This window comes from Protopterus annectens, chromosome 13.part0 (assembly GCF_019279795.1).
Source record: "Protopterus annectens isolate FY-2018-M chromosome 13.part0, PAN1.0, whole genome shotgun sequence".
Classification (NCBI taxonomy): domain Eukaryota; kingdom Metazoa; phylum Chordata; order Ceratodontiformes; family Protopteridae; genus Protopterus; species Protopterus annectens.
Window position 1 is genome coordinate 887,680,197 of NC_056747.1, and position 15,520 is coordinate 887,695,716.

General features: G+C 41.7%; 1 protein-coding gene across 1 annotated transcript in view; it reads right to left on the bottom strand.

The window, feature by feature from the left end:
* The window catches only part of NF1 (neurofibromin 1), a 5,218,972-nt gene that overhangs the window by 512,883 nt on the left and 4,690,569 nt on the right, over positions 1–15,520 (bottom strand). The window contains exon 52 of the mRNA XM_044054637.1: positions 5,336–5,466. Within this exon, the coding sequence (XP_043910572.1) occupies positions 5,336–5,466 (131 nt within the window). The remainder of the gene's footprint in view (positions 1–5,335; positions 5,467–15,520) is intronic.

Consider the following 15,520-nt stretch of genomic DNA (forward strand, 5'->3'; position numbering starts at 1 on the left):
AAGAACGCAGTCAGTGGTTGATCATCAAGTCTTCACAGTGGTAAGAAGGGCATTTTATATTGCTCATCTCATAAATAAGGGCAATGCCACTAGGAAAAAAAAAGAGATTATAAACCCCCTGTATTCTTCCCTCATCGAGCCAATAATAGAGTACAATGCTCCCTTTGGTATGCTCCTTTCCAAACACTTGCACCAAATGGAGAGACCACAAAGGTTCTTTACGAAGAAAATTCAGGATCTTCAAGATCTGTCTTATGTAGACAGACTGAAATCATTGTCATTCACTCCGCATTATACAGAGTGCTCATAGGCGACCTGTGCCTTGCATATAGAGCAATCTCTGACCTAGCTTCGATGGAAATGCTGCACATTCACAAGTTAAATGGCACATGGGGTCACTCGCTCAAAGGACCTTAACCTCATATGTGACATCAACAGAACTTGCTGGAGAGACAGACTTGTCTTATAAAGGTTGCCCCACCTTTGGAACAAGCTTCCTATTTATGTTAAACAAAACCCCTCGTTGGCCTTATTTAAGCGCAATTTGGACGACTGGATGGGTTACCAGAAATTCACCTGGGGGTTCTACCTGTGGCCCTCTTGAACAGGGCAATAGGTCCCAATTTTAGTGTCTCCTTGAACCAGACACACTTTGGAACACAAGTTGAACTTGGCTAGGCTTGTAAGAGTCCTGGGACTGTTAGCCTAGTAACCTCCTATGATCCTACAATGTCCATCCCAAGCCCTTGGAAACTGACATCTGGACTGCAGGCCACATTCTCATCAAGAGAGCCCTGACAATTAGCAGGTAACTGCAGCCTTTCTGCCTCTGATGGGGCTAGAACAGGTTGAATATAGTTAATACAGGCTGAGGGGTGGAGGAAGAATGAAGCACATCATCTGATCCAACACACCACAGGTCTCAGTAGAATGGATAGGTCAAATAAGGCCTCATTACCTCTGCCCACTACCTGTTTAGGTACTATCCAAAAAGTGCACGTAAAGTATCAAACTTGAACCAAAATCAAACGGCAACCTCGGAAAGATCAATAAGTGTACAAATTCACTGAATACGTCCAAGCGGAACGCATTTATTAATAAAAATACAAACTGGATGTAGAATACAAACTAGATGTTAAACGCTTTCACTCATAAAACAGAGCTTCATCAGAACATCCTTCATTAATAAAAAACATTGTTTAAATACAAAAATTGGTGCCAAAACTATACTCTACTCTTCCTTCCTTAAAGAAATACAACATTTCATGACTTCATCATATTTCACTACATAAATATTGTGCATACAACAGCCTGATAAAATCATGATGAATAACTATATTAAGTTGAGAATAACTTGTTTAAAAATATAGGAATATAAAAATAAAAATATATAAAATAAATATAATAGATAATTAGACAAATATATATGTAAATAATGATATGCCAAGGAAATAAAATAAAATATACTAAAAAATAATCCAAACTTGAATTACTTGATATATAACATAACAATTAAACCATTAATAATGAATTCAAACCTATTACTGTACCAATGTATCAATATGTGTTGTTGTGATACATAAAAGAATTAAATAACGTTTAAATACTAAATATGAATCTGTATATAAATATATGTGAGTATATATATAATATAAATATGAATGAATTGGTCTTTCCAAGGTTGCCGTTTGATTTTGGTTCATGTTTAGGTACTATAACTTTCTGCATTTTCAATCTTTAACTGCTCTTCTTTTTTGGTTGTTCTTGTGTGTTTAAGACCACTACTGAAAGGTTCTCTCCTAGAGAGGGAGATGGATGCCCCCTGGGTTACAGTACTGACATATTATAGCCCAAAACGTCCTACATTTTCAGACTGAAAGGAGCAAAGTTTTCTTTTTAAATGTAGCACAATCGTCATAGAAGGAATCACTCTAGGTTCCCCACAAACAAGACACTGAGTGGCAATCCTTAGGTGGAGTTTGTTTTCCACAGACACACTTACTACTAACTTTTACTTGGGACAGTACAAATCTCATATTTACCAACAACTAGCACTTAAGTCCAAAGTACATTAAACAAATTTTCTAAACAGCAAAAAGTCAATCAGAACGTTAAGAAAATATTCTCAAACAACACACTTACTATTCTCTTAAAGTCAACTGGAAGCAACTAATGGACATACAGACTTTCAATTTATCACTTCATGTAGCAAAAAAAGAAATAAAAGGAGTGTGAGCTGCCTCGGCTTCCATTTTCACAATGGACTAATGTCCTGGGAAAGTCCTCAGAAGTTCTTTGTGGATGTGGCAGAGCAACATGTCAACATTTGAACTCTGAAAATGCGAAGAGTAGTTGGCCCCAATGATTATGCCCCAGAGAAAAGTTCTGTCCAGCTAAAGCCCTTCATTTGTTTACTGTTGCAAGTGAGTAATTTACATTAATCCATTTAGGTTCATAGGTTCATACTAGGCTATCTGCCCAAGGGCATTTATAAGCCTAGCCCAGAGATTTGTGGCTTTCGACACCCCTTTAGTTTGGAGGATACTATGCCCATTATTTTGTTGTGCCTCTGTCAAGCAGTGACACTGAGATAATCCCTGGGGTATATCTGCGATCTCCCATCCATTGGTCAAGATTTCTCTTGAACAAAGCCAGTGAGGTGCTCTGCCTCACATGTACCGGGATTTTGTTCCACAGCATAGGAAGTCTCTGGGTGATGAATCTGTCCCTCCAGCACGTCCTATTAATAACCGTGTCAAGGTTTAAGTCTCCCGTCCTTGTAGTTCTGAGGGATCTAGATTTTTTGAGGTGAAGCATGTTCATCAATTCTGGGTTGGACATGGCCTTGTATGTCAGGCACAGGTCACCTCTGAGCAGTCGGTAAGCGACTGAATAGAGCTGAAGTTCCTTCAGTCGGGCAGCATAGGACATATTTTTGAGACCCTTTATCCTTTTGGTGAGGAACTTTTGGGGCCTTTCCAGTTGCTGCAGGTGTCGTGTCAGATACATTCCGAATGGGGCATTGTACTCAATCATTGGTCTGATGAGTGATGAGTACAGGGGACGATGACTTCCCTTGATCTAGATGTGAATCCTTCATGATCAGGTGGGCAATGTAGAAGGTCTTCCTAACTACTTTGGCAACGTGAGTGTCAAATGAAAGGTTACTGTCAACCTGGGTACCCAGATCCCTGATAACCTCTTCTGTGCTTAGTGGGTTGCCACCTATATGGTAGCTAGGGGTAACCTTGTTTTTCCCGAAGGGTATGACTATGCATTTTTTGGCGTTTAACTTTAGGCCATGGCTCTGGCACCAGTTATCCGTTTCTATAAGACCCTTCTGAAGGATATCTGTGTCAGATGTGTTCTCAACTATGGCCCAGTTGCAGTCATCTGCAAACTTTGTCAGCCATAATCCTCCTGTGTTTGCTTGTACTTCTGAAAAGTAGATGCCGAACAGGAGAGGGCCCAGGACTGAGCCCTGTGGGACACCACTTGTGACAGGCTTTGAGTCTGACATGGCGCCAGCAACTCTGACCCTGTGGGTTCTGTCACTTAGCCAGTTTGCAACCCATCTTGTGACGTATGGGTTTACATTTAAGCTGATGAGTTTTTCAATGATACCTGAGTGGGGTATTGTGTCGAAAGCCTTTGCCAGGTTGAGGTAGGCTGTGTGGACTGCCTTTCCCTCATCAATGGCCTTGGTGACTGTTTCAAAAAAGTCAACCAGGTTTAAAAGGCATGATCTGCCCTTGACAAAGCCAAACTGGGTCGGATCCAAAGTCTGCAAGTCTCCTATGTCTTTATTTATGAGTTCCATTATGATCCTCTCCATAGCTTTGCAGATCAAGCTTGTCAAGCTGATGGGACGGTAATTTCCCGGGTCGGTGGAGGCACCGCCTTTGTGAAGTGGGACCACAGTTGCCGTATGCCACTCCTTAGGCACGTATCCTGAGGTGAGGCTAAGATTAAACAGCTGCCCTAACTGCGGGTTTAATTCCTCATTGAGTTCATGGAGCACACATCCGGGGACACCATCTGGTCCCATGGATGTTGTGTTTTTTGCCTTGGAGAGAGCAGTTCTCACCTGAGCGTTAGAGATGTTTGGGGGGCTATAATTCTCTGGTATAGATATCTCACCTTTTGGGGGGGAGGGGGGGAGAAGTTTGCACTGAACCTGTCAGCCAGTATGTTGGCAATGTCTGTAGGTTCAGTAATTTTTACATCATTTTGAACTAATTCTGAGCATATCTGGGAGTTTCCTCCCAGGTTTCTAACATAGCTAAAGAAGGCCTTATGATTGTCCTTTGAGTCCTTAGCGACTTTTCTCTCAAAATTTGCCTTGGATGATTTTATGAGAGATCTTAGTTTTTTACTTATAATGATCAAGGGTGTTTTCCCTTTTAAAGATTTTGCTCTATCTTGTAGTAGCTTCCTCCTTTTGTTGTAGAGCTTGTTTATGGCTGGGGTCCACCAGACTGGACGCTTGCCTTTGGTACAAAGAGTCTTTGTTTTGTTTGGGATTGCCTGATCCATGCAGTCCTGTAGGTGCTGGTAGAAGGCATTTGTAAGTGATTCAGCGGCTTAAGTAATGGTTTCCGCAGTCTCTTTAGATTTCATATCCCCCTCTACTATGGAAAGCATCTATTGCTGTTATGTTGCCCAAGCCTGTCAAACACCCAACAGATCCATCATATTGTCACTCTGTTTCCTTACCTAACAATGAGTATGCATACCACCTTGGAGAAAGTGTATTTGGCCTTTTACTGATACTCAAATTTATGATCAGACTTTTATCAAGTGGAATTAAGCCATGACTCAAGTAAATGACCCCATATATTTGCAACTGTCCAACACTGTTACTGATTTAGATAAATGCTACAAAGACAACTGAATATTATGGGAAAGAAGGGTCAGTCTCTCAGTTGGTGTAGGGTTAAGTGTCCCTGTTTCATCTCTTGCGCCTATGTCTCACGTTAGCCTTTTCTACAGCCTGCTCACAATAGCTGCAAAATGTGTAAAGCAGGTTCTAGAGGTAGCTGAATCCACCTGCCATATCAGAGCAGACCTCCAGTCGCCAGAGGAGAGTCAGTCAAAGATAGTCTACTTAGGCACATGCTGTCCACCCCTTCCCTCCAAAGAGGGGGGAGCAGGTAAAGCCTCATTTTCCTTTTCTCTCCTTATGCCAGCTCTAATAGGCACTCAAGTAGCTCATCAAACTACAATCATCTAGCTTGTTGTCAGGTCTTTATCCTTCTTTGTCAGTGAAGCTGGCTACCTACCTTCAAATAAAAGGATACAAGAAATACAACTACAAAAAGGGGAAAATACTTACAAGAACAGTGAGCAGCAAAGCTTGAATTTTGGGATCTGTGAGCACCTCCTCATCTAGCAGCACATTTGACTCAGAGACAGATACCTTCCTTAGGTGAGGATGCTGCTGGGAAGATGTTATCCTTTGAGTTTCTAAAACAAGAAATGAGAAAATATATTGAGATTACATTACTAAATACATAGCCCTTTGCTGCTGTGACTTAAGTATCCCAGCATTACATTTTGTCTGATGTTAAAATTACTATCCGGCCTTCATTTAATTCAGCTTGATTTCATATTTATGAAACTGAAAACCTGTACCTATCACCAAAGAGAGGCAAGTGATGTACATACATATCTTTTACACATCATGCAAACTTACTTTTGCTCATCACAGAAAATGTAACTGAATTCTAAACTCTGCTGCCATGACAATTTTCTACAAGTTATTCCATTTTTGTGAGGCTAATGTGTATCTTTTTGCCTCTTCTTGCAAACTGACACCTCTCCAACTGATTTCTCATATCTGTTATACTAGTCTTTTCCTTTGAAAACTCTTACCAGTGTCTTGCTCTGTTTTCCTTCCTGCTTACCATTCATTTTCTAGTTATTGTGTTAGTTACCTTCATATATGCTTTACTGGATATGCAAGTAAAATATCCACATTTTATCAAATTTTAGCTACTACTTGTATATCACATGATTTTCTTTCTTTTTTTTTGGGGGGGGGGTGATATTTCTTTACCGTTACATACAATGCCATAAAACATAATGCACTTCCATACAATTATATCTTGTATATGTTTTCATTTTAGTCTAGTTAATTTTAAAGCATGTGTTCTTACCTACTCACTACTATGCAATCACATATTGATTTTTTTGTACTATTTGCAGGCTGAGTTTGATCATAATCCACTGGATCAGCACTCTACCTGGGGTAACAAACACTGAATAAGTAAAATTAATATGTATCTTATACAGACTTATTTATTTTTTCAATATAGCAGCTTCCATCATTATACATTCCTGGTGTTTATCATTACAGTTACATGACTCTGCATTTCCTGGCCATCCATCTGACAGCATGTCATTAAACAATGTCTCATACATATTCTGATATGGCTCACAATCTGCATGAAAGCTGGATATAACACTTTCAAAGCCCATTTACCACCCTACTACAGGCTTGCCTAGTACCTGCCTATGAACATATAAACTGTTTGTTAGATGCCCACCGTCCTTTCTACAAAGACATACCACTGTCTATGATCTTCTGCTCTAATCTTCTCATCTTCATATTACTACTCAATTTGCCCCTACTTCCACATGTGGTGTCCATCAAGGCCTCTTCTCTAAGAAAAAAAAAATAAAAGGTCAGCAAAGCAGGTAAGTATGCCCATGATACAGCTCAGTGACAACACAGTGCTTACAAATGCATCGACTGATGTACAGCAGCTACACGTGCTTCTCTATGTATGTTCACAAGGCACTGCAGGAATTAGGTATGCCCAGCCCCCAGAACATAGCACCAGAGACTTTGCCAGACTAACAAGCCCCTCCTCCTCCTCTCTACATACAATTCTCTGCTCCCTCTACTTACATACACAGGCCAACTCCTCATAAGCCTTCTCCTTACTAAAGCACAGAATTGGAAAAGTGGGAATGTCACCAAGGATCTAGCATTACAGCAAATACCAAACTTTTGCTTCTGACAAAGTTAGGATCATCCATGTTGACTTGTAGGAGTCTCAGCATCTTCTTTCTATGAGATTCCTCATGAGGGCATACCCTGATTAAAGTACAGTTTTGTACCTACCATAAATGTAGATATTCAAGTGTATACACAGCTGCAGTCATTACACTTGGGTTATCCTGCCGTCAGGCGGTTCCCCACTCGGCCTGAGTTCCAAAGTCTTGGTCCGGCGTCGGTTGCTGTCTCCTCCTCCCCGACGTCAGTGCGACAGGGGTATATAAGATGCAGCCGACGCCATTTTCTTCAGTTTTTCTTGCCCCAGATGTCAGGTGCCACTAAATAGGTACGCAATTCCAATTGCTAATAAAACATACATAAGAAAAGCAAAAAACAACTTACAGCTACCAGCAAATACTTCCCATAGGTATTAAGGGTAGAAGACATAGGTACGTACCAGCCAGTAAGAGGGGAAGGAGAGAGGGTAACCTGGACTGCAGCAGTGTATACACTCAAACATCTACATTTATGGTAGGTACAAAACTGTACTATGTTCATCGTGTTACACTGCTGCAGTCATTACACTTGGGTAGAATCCCAAAGCTGAGGAAGAGTGGCTGGTTCTATAAGGCATTACAGGTGGCTATAAGGCCCTGCAGCACTGCAGTGGCAAAGCCAGCTCTGGATTTAGAGTATAGAGGCAGATGGTAATGCTTGGTGTAGGTATGAACAGAACTCCACGTTGCTGCTTCCAAAATATCCTTTGTAGGTACTCCCCTGAGGTAGGCAGTTGAAGTGGCTGTTGCCCTGGTGGAGTGAGATCTAATGCTGCTAGGTACAGGCTTTCCATGGTATGTGTAACAGAAGCGTATACAATGTCCTATCCATTTTGAAATAGTCTGTTTTGAAATGGCTTTTCCCTGTGCTCCTGCAGCATATGATACCAATAATTGCTCAGATTTTCTGAAAGCTTTGGTTTTGTCCAAGTAGAAGCTTAACTGCCTGTGAATGTCCAAAGAGTGCAGTAGTCTCTCCCCTTTATTCTATGGTTTAGGATAAAAAGTTGGCAGGTGAATAGTTTGGTTTAGAGCCACACTAGTTCTTAAAGACACCCTGTCCTGGTGGAAAATGAGGAAAGGTTTCACTGCCATTAGTGCTTGTAATTCTGAAACTCTTCGTGCTGATGCTATTGACAGGAGCAGAGCAGTTTTCCAAGAGATATATTTTAATTCTGCTGTGTTGGCTGGCTTAAAAAGAGGTAAAGTTAGCTTCTCCAAAAGAAAGTTGAGGTCCCAAGTTGGAGTAGGTGCTCTACGGGGTTTTTAGCCCCTCTGAGGTACTGTTTTAACAGAGGATTAGAGAAAATTGGTGGATTCGTGTTGCAATGAGCAGAGATGGCAGAGGCGTGGATCTTGATGGATGAGAAGGAGAGTCCTTTGTCAAGCATCTCAGTTAAGTATTGCAGTATCTGAGGAATGTTTGGGACAAGAGGGTCAAGGCTGTGAGCTTGGTTCCAGGCACAAAATCTCTTTCATTTATCCGAATAGGCTTTCCTTGTACTAGGCCTTCTGGCCTCAAGAATGACATCCATAACAGCTTTGGAGAGAGGAATTGCTTGCTTGACTAAGGAATCTTCCATGCAGCTAGGTTTAAGGTGTTTAGCTTGCTGTGTAGTATTTGTTTGTTGTGCTGAGTCAACAGATGTGGGATTTGAGACAAAATCCAGGGTGGTTCTTGTGCTAAGCTCCTTAAGATTGAGTACCAGTGCTGGCGTGGCCAGTCTGGTGCAATCAGGATCATCTTTGGCTTTTCCTGCCTGGTTTTTATGAGTACTTTTGGCAGGAGAGGTAGTGGTGGGAAAGTGTATACTTGTAGGTCCTCCCAGCTGAATGAGAGGGCATCCACTTTCCATGCTTGTGGATGGTAACTCCTTGTGCAGAATTTTTGTAGCTGGCAGTTTATTGGGGATGCAAACAGATCTATGTCCGGGCTCCACCATTTTTGTGTTATCATTCTGAATATTTGTGGATTCGACTCCCATTCGTGGGGATCCATGATGTTTCTGCTTAAGTCGTCTGCCAGTGTGTTTTTCTCTCCTGGCAGGAATTGTGCTTGCAGATGAACTTGAAGGTTTATAGCTGTGTTCCACAAGGTCATAGCTTATCTGCATAGGGGGTAGGAGTGTGTGCCCCCTTGCTTGTTTATGTACCACATAACTGTGGTGTTGTCTGTCTTTAGTAGTAGTTGTCCTGGATGCAGCAGGTCCTTGAAAGCTTTAAGTGCATTTTGTACAGCTAGCATCTCTTTTTGATTGATGTGAAGATGCCTTTGTTCTGCGGGCCACGTGCCCTGAATACATTTGCCTGCCATGTTTGCTCCCCAGGCGTAATCCGATGTATCTGTTGTCAGTGCTTGCCTGGCTGTGGGTTGTGTAAAAGGCTGTCCCTTTTTGAGGTGAGAAGCTTGAGCCCACAATTGAAACTCCTGTTGAAGGCAAGGGATTAGTGGTACAACTGTTTCCAAACTTTGACAGTGTTGAGACCATACATTCTTTAGGTACCATTGTAGTTTCCTCATATGCAGTCTGGCATATGGAATTAGTAGTATGCAGGATGCCATGTAACCCAAGGCCTGCAGAATTTTTCTTGCAGGGAGTTGGGTCTTTGTTGCCATCAATTGAAAGTATTGAGTCAGTTGTCCTTGTTCGTCTGGCGTGAGATAAGCCATCTGGGCCATTGTGTTCAAGCTGGCACCCAGGAATATAATCTCTTGTGTGGGCACTAGTTTTGATTTCTTTTCGTTTACTGTGTACCCCAGGCAACTTAATAACTTTTTTACAAACGTCAGATGCTTTAGAAGAATGTTCTTGCTCTCTGCTTGAATCAGGCAGTCGTCCAGGTATGGATAAATTTGAATTCCTTTCTGTCTGAAAAATGCAATTACTGGTTCCAGGCACTTTGTGAAGACCCTGGGTGCAGTAGATAAGCCAAAAGGGCAGTGCAGAGAATTGGTAGTGCATTGAACCAGCTATGAATCTGAGGTATCTTCTGCAGTTCTGTCTGATAGGGACATGCAGGTATGCCTCTTTGAGGTCCAAAGTCACGAGCCAAGCTTTCTTGCCCAGCATGGGAAGAAGCTGCTGTAATGTCAACATTTTGAATTTCGGAACATCCAGGTAAGTGTTTAGAGATGAAAGATCCAGAATGGGCCTCCAGGCTTTGTCCTTTCTGGGTACAAAAAAAAGAGTCTTGAGTAAAATCCTTGTCCTTGCTCCTGTGATGGTACCTTTTGAATAGCTCTCATATCCATGAGTGCTGTAATTTGTTTTTGAGCCTCTGCCCATTGATTTGGTGGCAGATTTGGCATTCCTTTTAACCTTGGCAGAGTGTGAAAGTGGAACCTGTAACCTTGAAATGCAATGTTGAGAACCCATTTGTCTTTGGTGATCATTTGCCACTTGTGGTAGAAAAGTGCCAGTTTTCCTCCCAAGGGGGCTGCCAAGAAGGATTTGTTTGGCAGCTGTAGTGGGAAGTCATTGGAGCTGCTTTTTATATGGTTGGGGCCTGTCTTCCCCTTCTTTCTGCCCTGATGCAACCCATTGTCGAGGCCTGTAAGGACCTTGTGTTTGACCTCTACCTCTTGGACATCTGTATCTTCCCCTTTGAGGTCTTTCTGTAATTGGAAAGGACCAATTCTTAGTTGGCCAGTTTCTGCTAAATCTAGGAGGCTGAACCTGTAAGAAATCCTTCACCGTTTGCATAGATTTTGCCTTATCCTCCATTTTCTTTAATACCTCTTCTGCCTCAACTCCAAATAACACATCCTGCTGCAAAGGTGCATCCAATAATTTTGCTTTAACATGATCTGGTAACGTATGTTCTTTTAACCAAGCATGTCTTCTAATGACAGAGCCTGTAACTGCTGCTCTGCAGGAGGCCTCTAGAGAATCAAAACCACATTGCAAAGTATGCTTTCCCACTTGTTCAGCTGCATGCAATAAATCCTGCACTTCTTTAAAATTAGGAGGATCTGATTCTGGAAGCATTTTTTGTTTTAACTGAGACAGTAAAACTTGCTGATATTTTAGCATGTGAAATTGGCAATTTAAGGCTCTCATTGCTAAAGTTGCAGACGTACATACTTTCTTTCCCCATCTGTCTAATGCTCTGGAATCTCTGTTAGAGGGAACTGGATTCTTGGCTGATGAGGCCTTAACTCCTTTGGGTCCCTGAGAAATAGTTTCAGGGTCAGCTACAGGGCTTTTATACAGAAATTTATGTGAATCAGGGACTCTGTAGTATCTGTCAGGTTTAACAGGGGCTGGAGGTACGGAATCAGGATTTAAGCTGGATTCAGTATATACATCACCCACAATATCTAACACTGGTGGAATAGTAAGGGGTCTGTGTTGAGGTAATAAAAGGAAGTCTCTGAGTCTTTTCTTGGATTCTGAGTAATCCTGACCTTCCCAGTGGAAATGCTCCCTCATGGTATGTAGGGTTTCCCCAAAGGAGTAGTCCTCAGGCAGTGAGGCTGATGGAATTGATTCCTCAGCATCAGAATCCTCATAAGGGGGTAAAGAGTATCCTAGGTCTGAGGATGAATCAGAAGAGATGGACACCTGGTAGGATGAGTCATAGCCTGCACCCTGTCTAGGCCTTTTATCGGGGGGGGGGGGATCCCCTGATCAGAGTGATTAGGTCTTCGGCCATTTTGAGCATTTGTTTCTTAGGCATGGAGGCCTGTCCTGGAGAATGCTGTGTTTGTTTCTTTGACTTTAAAGGAGGCTTAGACTTAGCTGAGGGTTTAATGCTTAACTGAGTAGGTCTGAAGACACCCTCTGTAGCTGTGGGTTGCTCAGCTACTCTGGATCCCTCTGAAAGGTTAGTCTCGGTAGGCTGAAGAACTTGTGCGTCCGAAGACCCAGCCATCCCCACGTGGGAGTCAGAGATGGCTTGTGGTTCTACAGAAGCGGTCGTCAGGGGCTGCGAAGGCACCTCGCTGAAAACCGGAGAACCGGCGACTGGCCTAGAAGAGGCTTAGTCAGTTTTGGGCCTCGGATGCCTATCCTTGTCTTTGCGCTTTTTGTGTATTCCGGTCGTCGGAAGTTCCGATGGCATGGTATAATCGAATTTTCTACCAAAATAATGTCGGGCAAAATCAAACCGACGTTTAATAGTGCGCTTGTTAAACCTAGCACAAAACCGACAACCAGTGACGTCGTGGTCAGGGCCTAGGCATGGGATACAATAGGAATGGAAATCCTTATGAGGTATTTGCTTCCCACAAGAAATACAGTTATTAACTTTTACTGACATCGGTCTGAGGCAAGAAAAAGTTTCCCCAACGGGGTACTTAGCTTTGTAGAAGACTTCAGTTCTGGATTCGGAATGAAAATCTCAGGAGACGGCCGACCGGCACTTGCGAACTGCTTTTGCTTCGGGCACCGCGTGGCAAGAAAGACTGAAGAAAATGGCGTCGGCTGCATCTTGTATGCCCCTGTTGCACTGAAGTCAGGGAGGAGGCGACAGCAACCGACGCCGGACCAAGACTTTGGAACTCAGGCCGACTGGGGAATCGCCTGACGGCAGGATAACCCAAGTGTAATGACTGCGGAAGTGTAACACGATGAACATCTGCATTTCAGATTGAGGAACAGGACCTATGGATCACATCCATCCTGCACTAACTCTTGAATGTATTCGGAGAAGAAAATGTAGGTGCTGAACACGTATCATCAACTGATGCATCCGTAAAGAATGTCTGGGAATTAACCATTGCTCTGGTCAAATGATCTCTTGTATAGATGGCAAGGCCTTGTCAAATCAAAATTTAAACAGCTGAACAGCCATCTGGCTACATAACCTCTGAAACATTAGATTCCAGCTTCCTTTTTGCAGAAAGGTACAAACGATTGAGTGTGTGTGGTGGGGTGGTCCTTTTCTAATGCAGCTGGTTTGATCAAAGACATGCTGTTGAACAAGGATAACCTCTCCTTGTGAAAATCCAGGAAAGACAGGTCACAATGCCAGGCCTGCAGCTCAGAGGGCCTCCTGGTAAAAATAACCATTATCAAAAAACATGTCTTTCAAGACATGTACTTTACTTCTGCCGTGGCTGCTTTCATGAAAGGGGAAGTGTGCTAACTTTTCAAGGATGAATCATAGTCTCTAGTTTGGTCCTGGCTGCAGGCTCACAAGGGGAAAATGTCAATTTTCAAGAACTTGTATGAGAAATGTGCCTCTCAAAAAATGCTCTGCAGACCTTAAAGATGGTGATGGATGAAAAAACAGCCTCCTAGTTAAAACCTTTAATATTTGCCACATGAACTTTTACTGAAGAATAGCTCAAACCAAAATCAAAGACTTCAGTTGAATACACTAGAACTAATCCCATGAAACGGTCTATCACATCTTGTGCTCCAGATCATAAGATGAATCCATTTACTCCTCTACATCTTCCTAATGATAGGCCTCTAGGTAGACGTAAGGATCAGGGCCATTCTTTCCAGATATGATGGGCCCCTGGCAATTACTGGAAGCAATGTAATCATGTAGTTAGACAAAGGACTTGTACAGCTGAGTGGGATTTACCTGTTGGGTAGGTCAGCAAAGTTCTGAAAGTGTTCAGGTGTAGTGATTTCTCAGAAAATGAAACCACAGCACAGAGAACAAAACTTGCCAAGGACAGTAAGGGGCCTTGGGAGTTAATACGGCACTGCCTGCCTTGACTTCTGAATGAATCCTGACAAATGCTTAATGGAAGGGGAGGCATAAAGCAGTCCCAGAAACAAAATCTTAACAAGCTCATCCATGAAGCATTCCCCTTGAGTAAGGAATAAAGGAGTAGAGGTCATTGTTGAGGTTACAGTAAGGTTTTTCTCAACAATGGAATATTTTCTACTCTACAAACATTATGAGGGATCAATCTTGCAGCTTCAGTAAGCAACAGCGGAGCTTGTTTGTCAAAGAAATGAGTTCTCCAGGGATGTGAACTGCTACTGAAAAGTGTTTCATGGACACAGCCCAGTAACACAGACCCTACTCTTATGGAACAACAGTGAGCCCCTTCCTATGACTCTTGATACACCAGACCACTAAAGTGATGCTGGTGTGACTAGCCATCACACTTTGAGGAAAGCAGCCCCAAAATGCCTTCAAAGTTAAATGAACCACACTTATCTCCCACTGGGTCTATATCAATTCAACAATGCAAGGAAAATCGAGACTCAACATATCAAAACCAAAAATTCTAATAACAGGCTTCATCTAAACCACTGCATACACTATAAACTTAATGAAAACGTCAAAAAAACTGCATTTATGCATGGATGCAACCAACCATCCTTACACCCACGCTACTTGAAATATGTCCACTCCAAGATCACACAGTTTAAAAATGACCAAATTCCCTTATCCCACTAACTACTGATCTTGGAAAAAATACACACTGCACCAGAAATTACCAGTATAAGTGAAAAGAGTATTCACTTAAACTGCTACAGTGCAACAAGCCACACTATCAATCACTTGCAACAATCAAATAAATAATCTACAATGTAATGCTGCAAAACCTACATGCAAAAAAAATCAATATTGATGAAATGCACAACACCACACCCAGATATTAATGTATAAGTTGTTCTTGCTCTGTGACCATACACTTTGGACTATCTTGATAATGCCATCCCTTATATTTGGGTGACAGCATCTGCAGTGGTGGTAACTAAAGCAGTCAGAATTTGGAAGGGACTGCCCAAAGAAAGAGAGATTGTTACCACCAATTCAAATGGAGCATGCATGTCAAGGGAATCCTCATCAGCTGAACCAACTAAGAGATGAAAGCGAACAAAAATAAACCAAATAACCAAACAAAAGTTTGCTTGGAGAATCAAATAAGGGCGCCAAGACCGCTGTGTAAAATCCAAACAGTTTAATGCAAGCAACCTGAAAATTAACGCTAACAACTGAAAATACGTTTTCGAGCTTCTTCGTCAGAAAACAAAACAAGAGTGCAACTACACTCACTCAATATATAATCCTCATTCAATTAAAATAATTGAGTAATAAGCAATCTTCCAATAAAGAAGGTTATACAATTGAAAAGCCTTTCTGTATGAAAATGTGAATAAAAAAATGGCCATGTTCAACCCACACTTATTATAAAATATGATCATGTACACAGTAAAACACAAAGAGTTTTAAATGCTTAAAATATAAATACTTTAAAAAGGTGTGAATAAATACATGTTTATGAATGATCACATTTATAACAAACATATTGATACTCTGAGCCAAAAAAATATATGTATGTAATGCTGCCATCTGCTGGAATTTTATAATAATTAAAGTTTAGCAGCTCTTAACTTGAGCACAGGAATAATATATACCATATCATTTAAACCAGGGTGTTTAGTGGCATCCAAAATAATCTGCCAAAACAATTCCCTGTATTCCAACTTTCCTTCCCACATACCACTGAAGGAGGCTTGTTGGCATGTTAAAGTGTGACAAAATA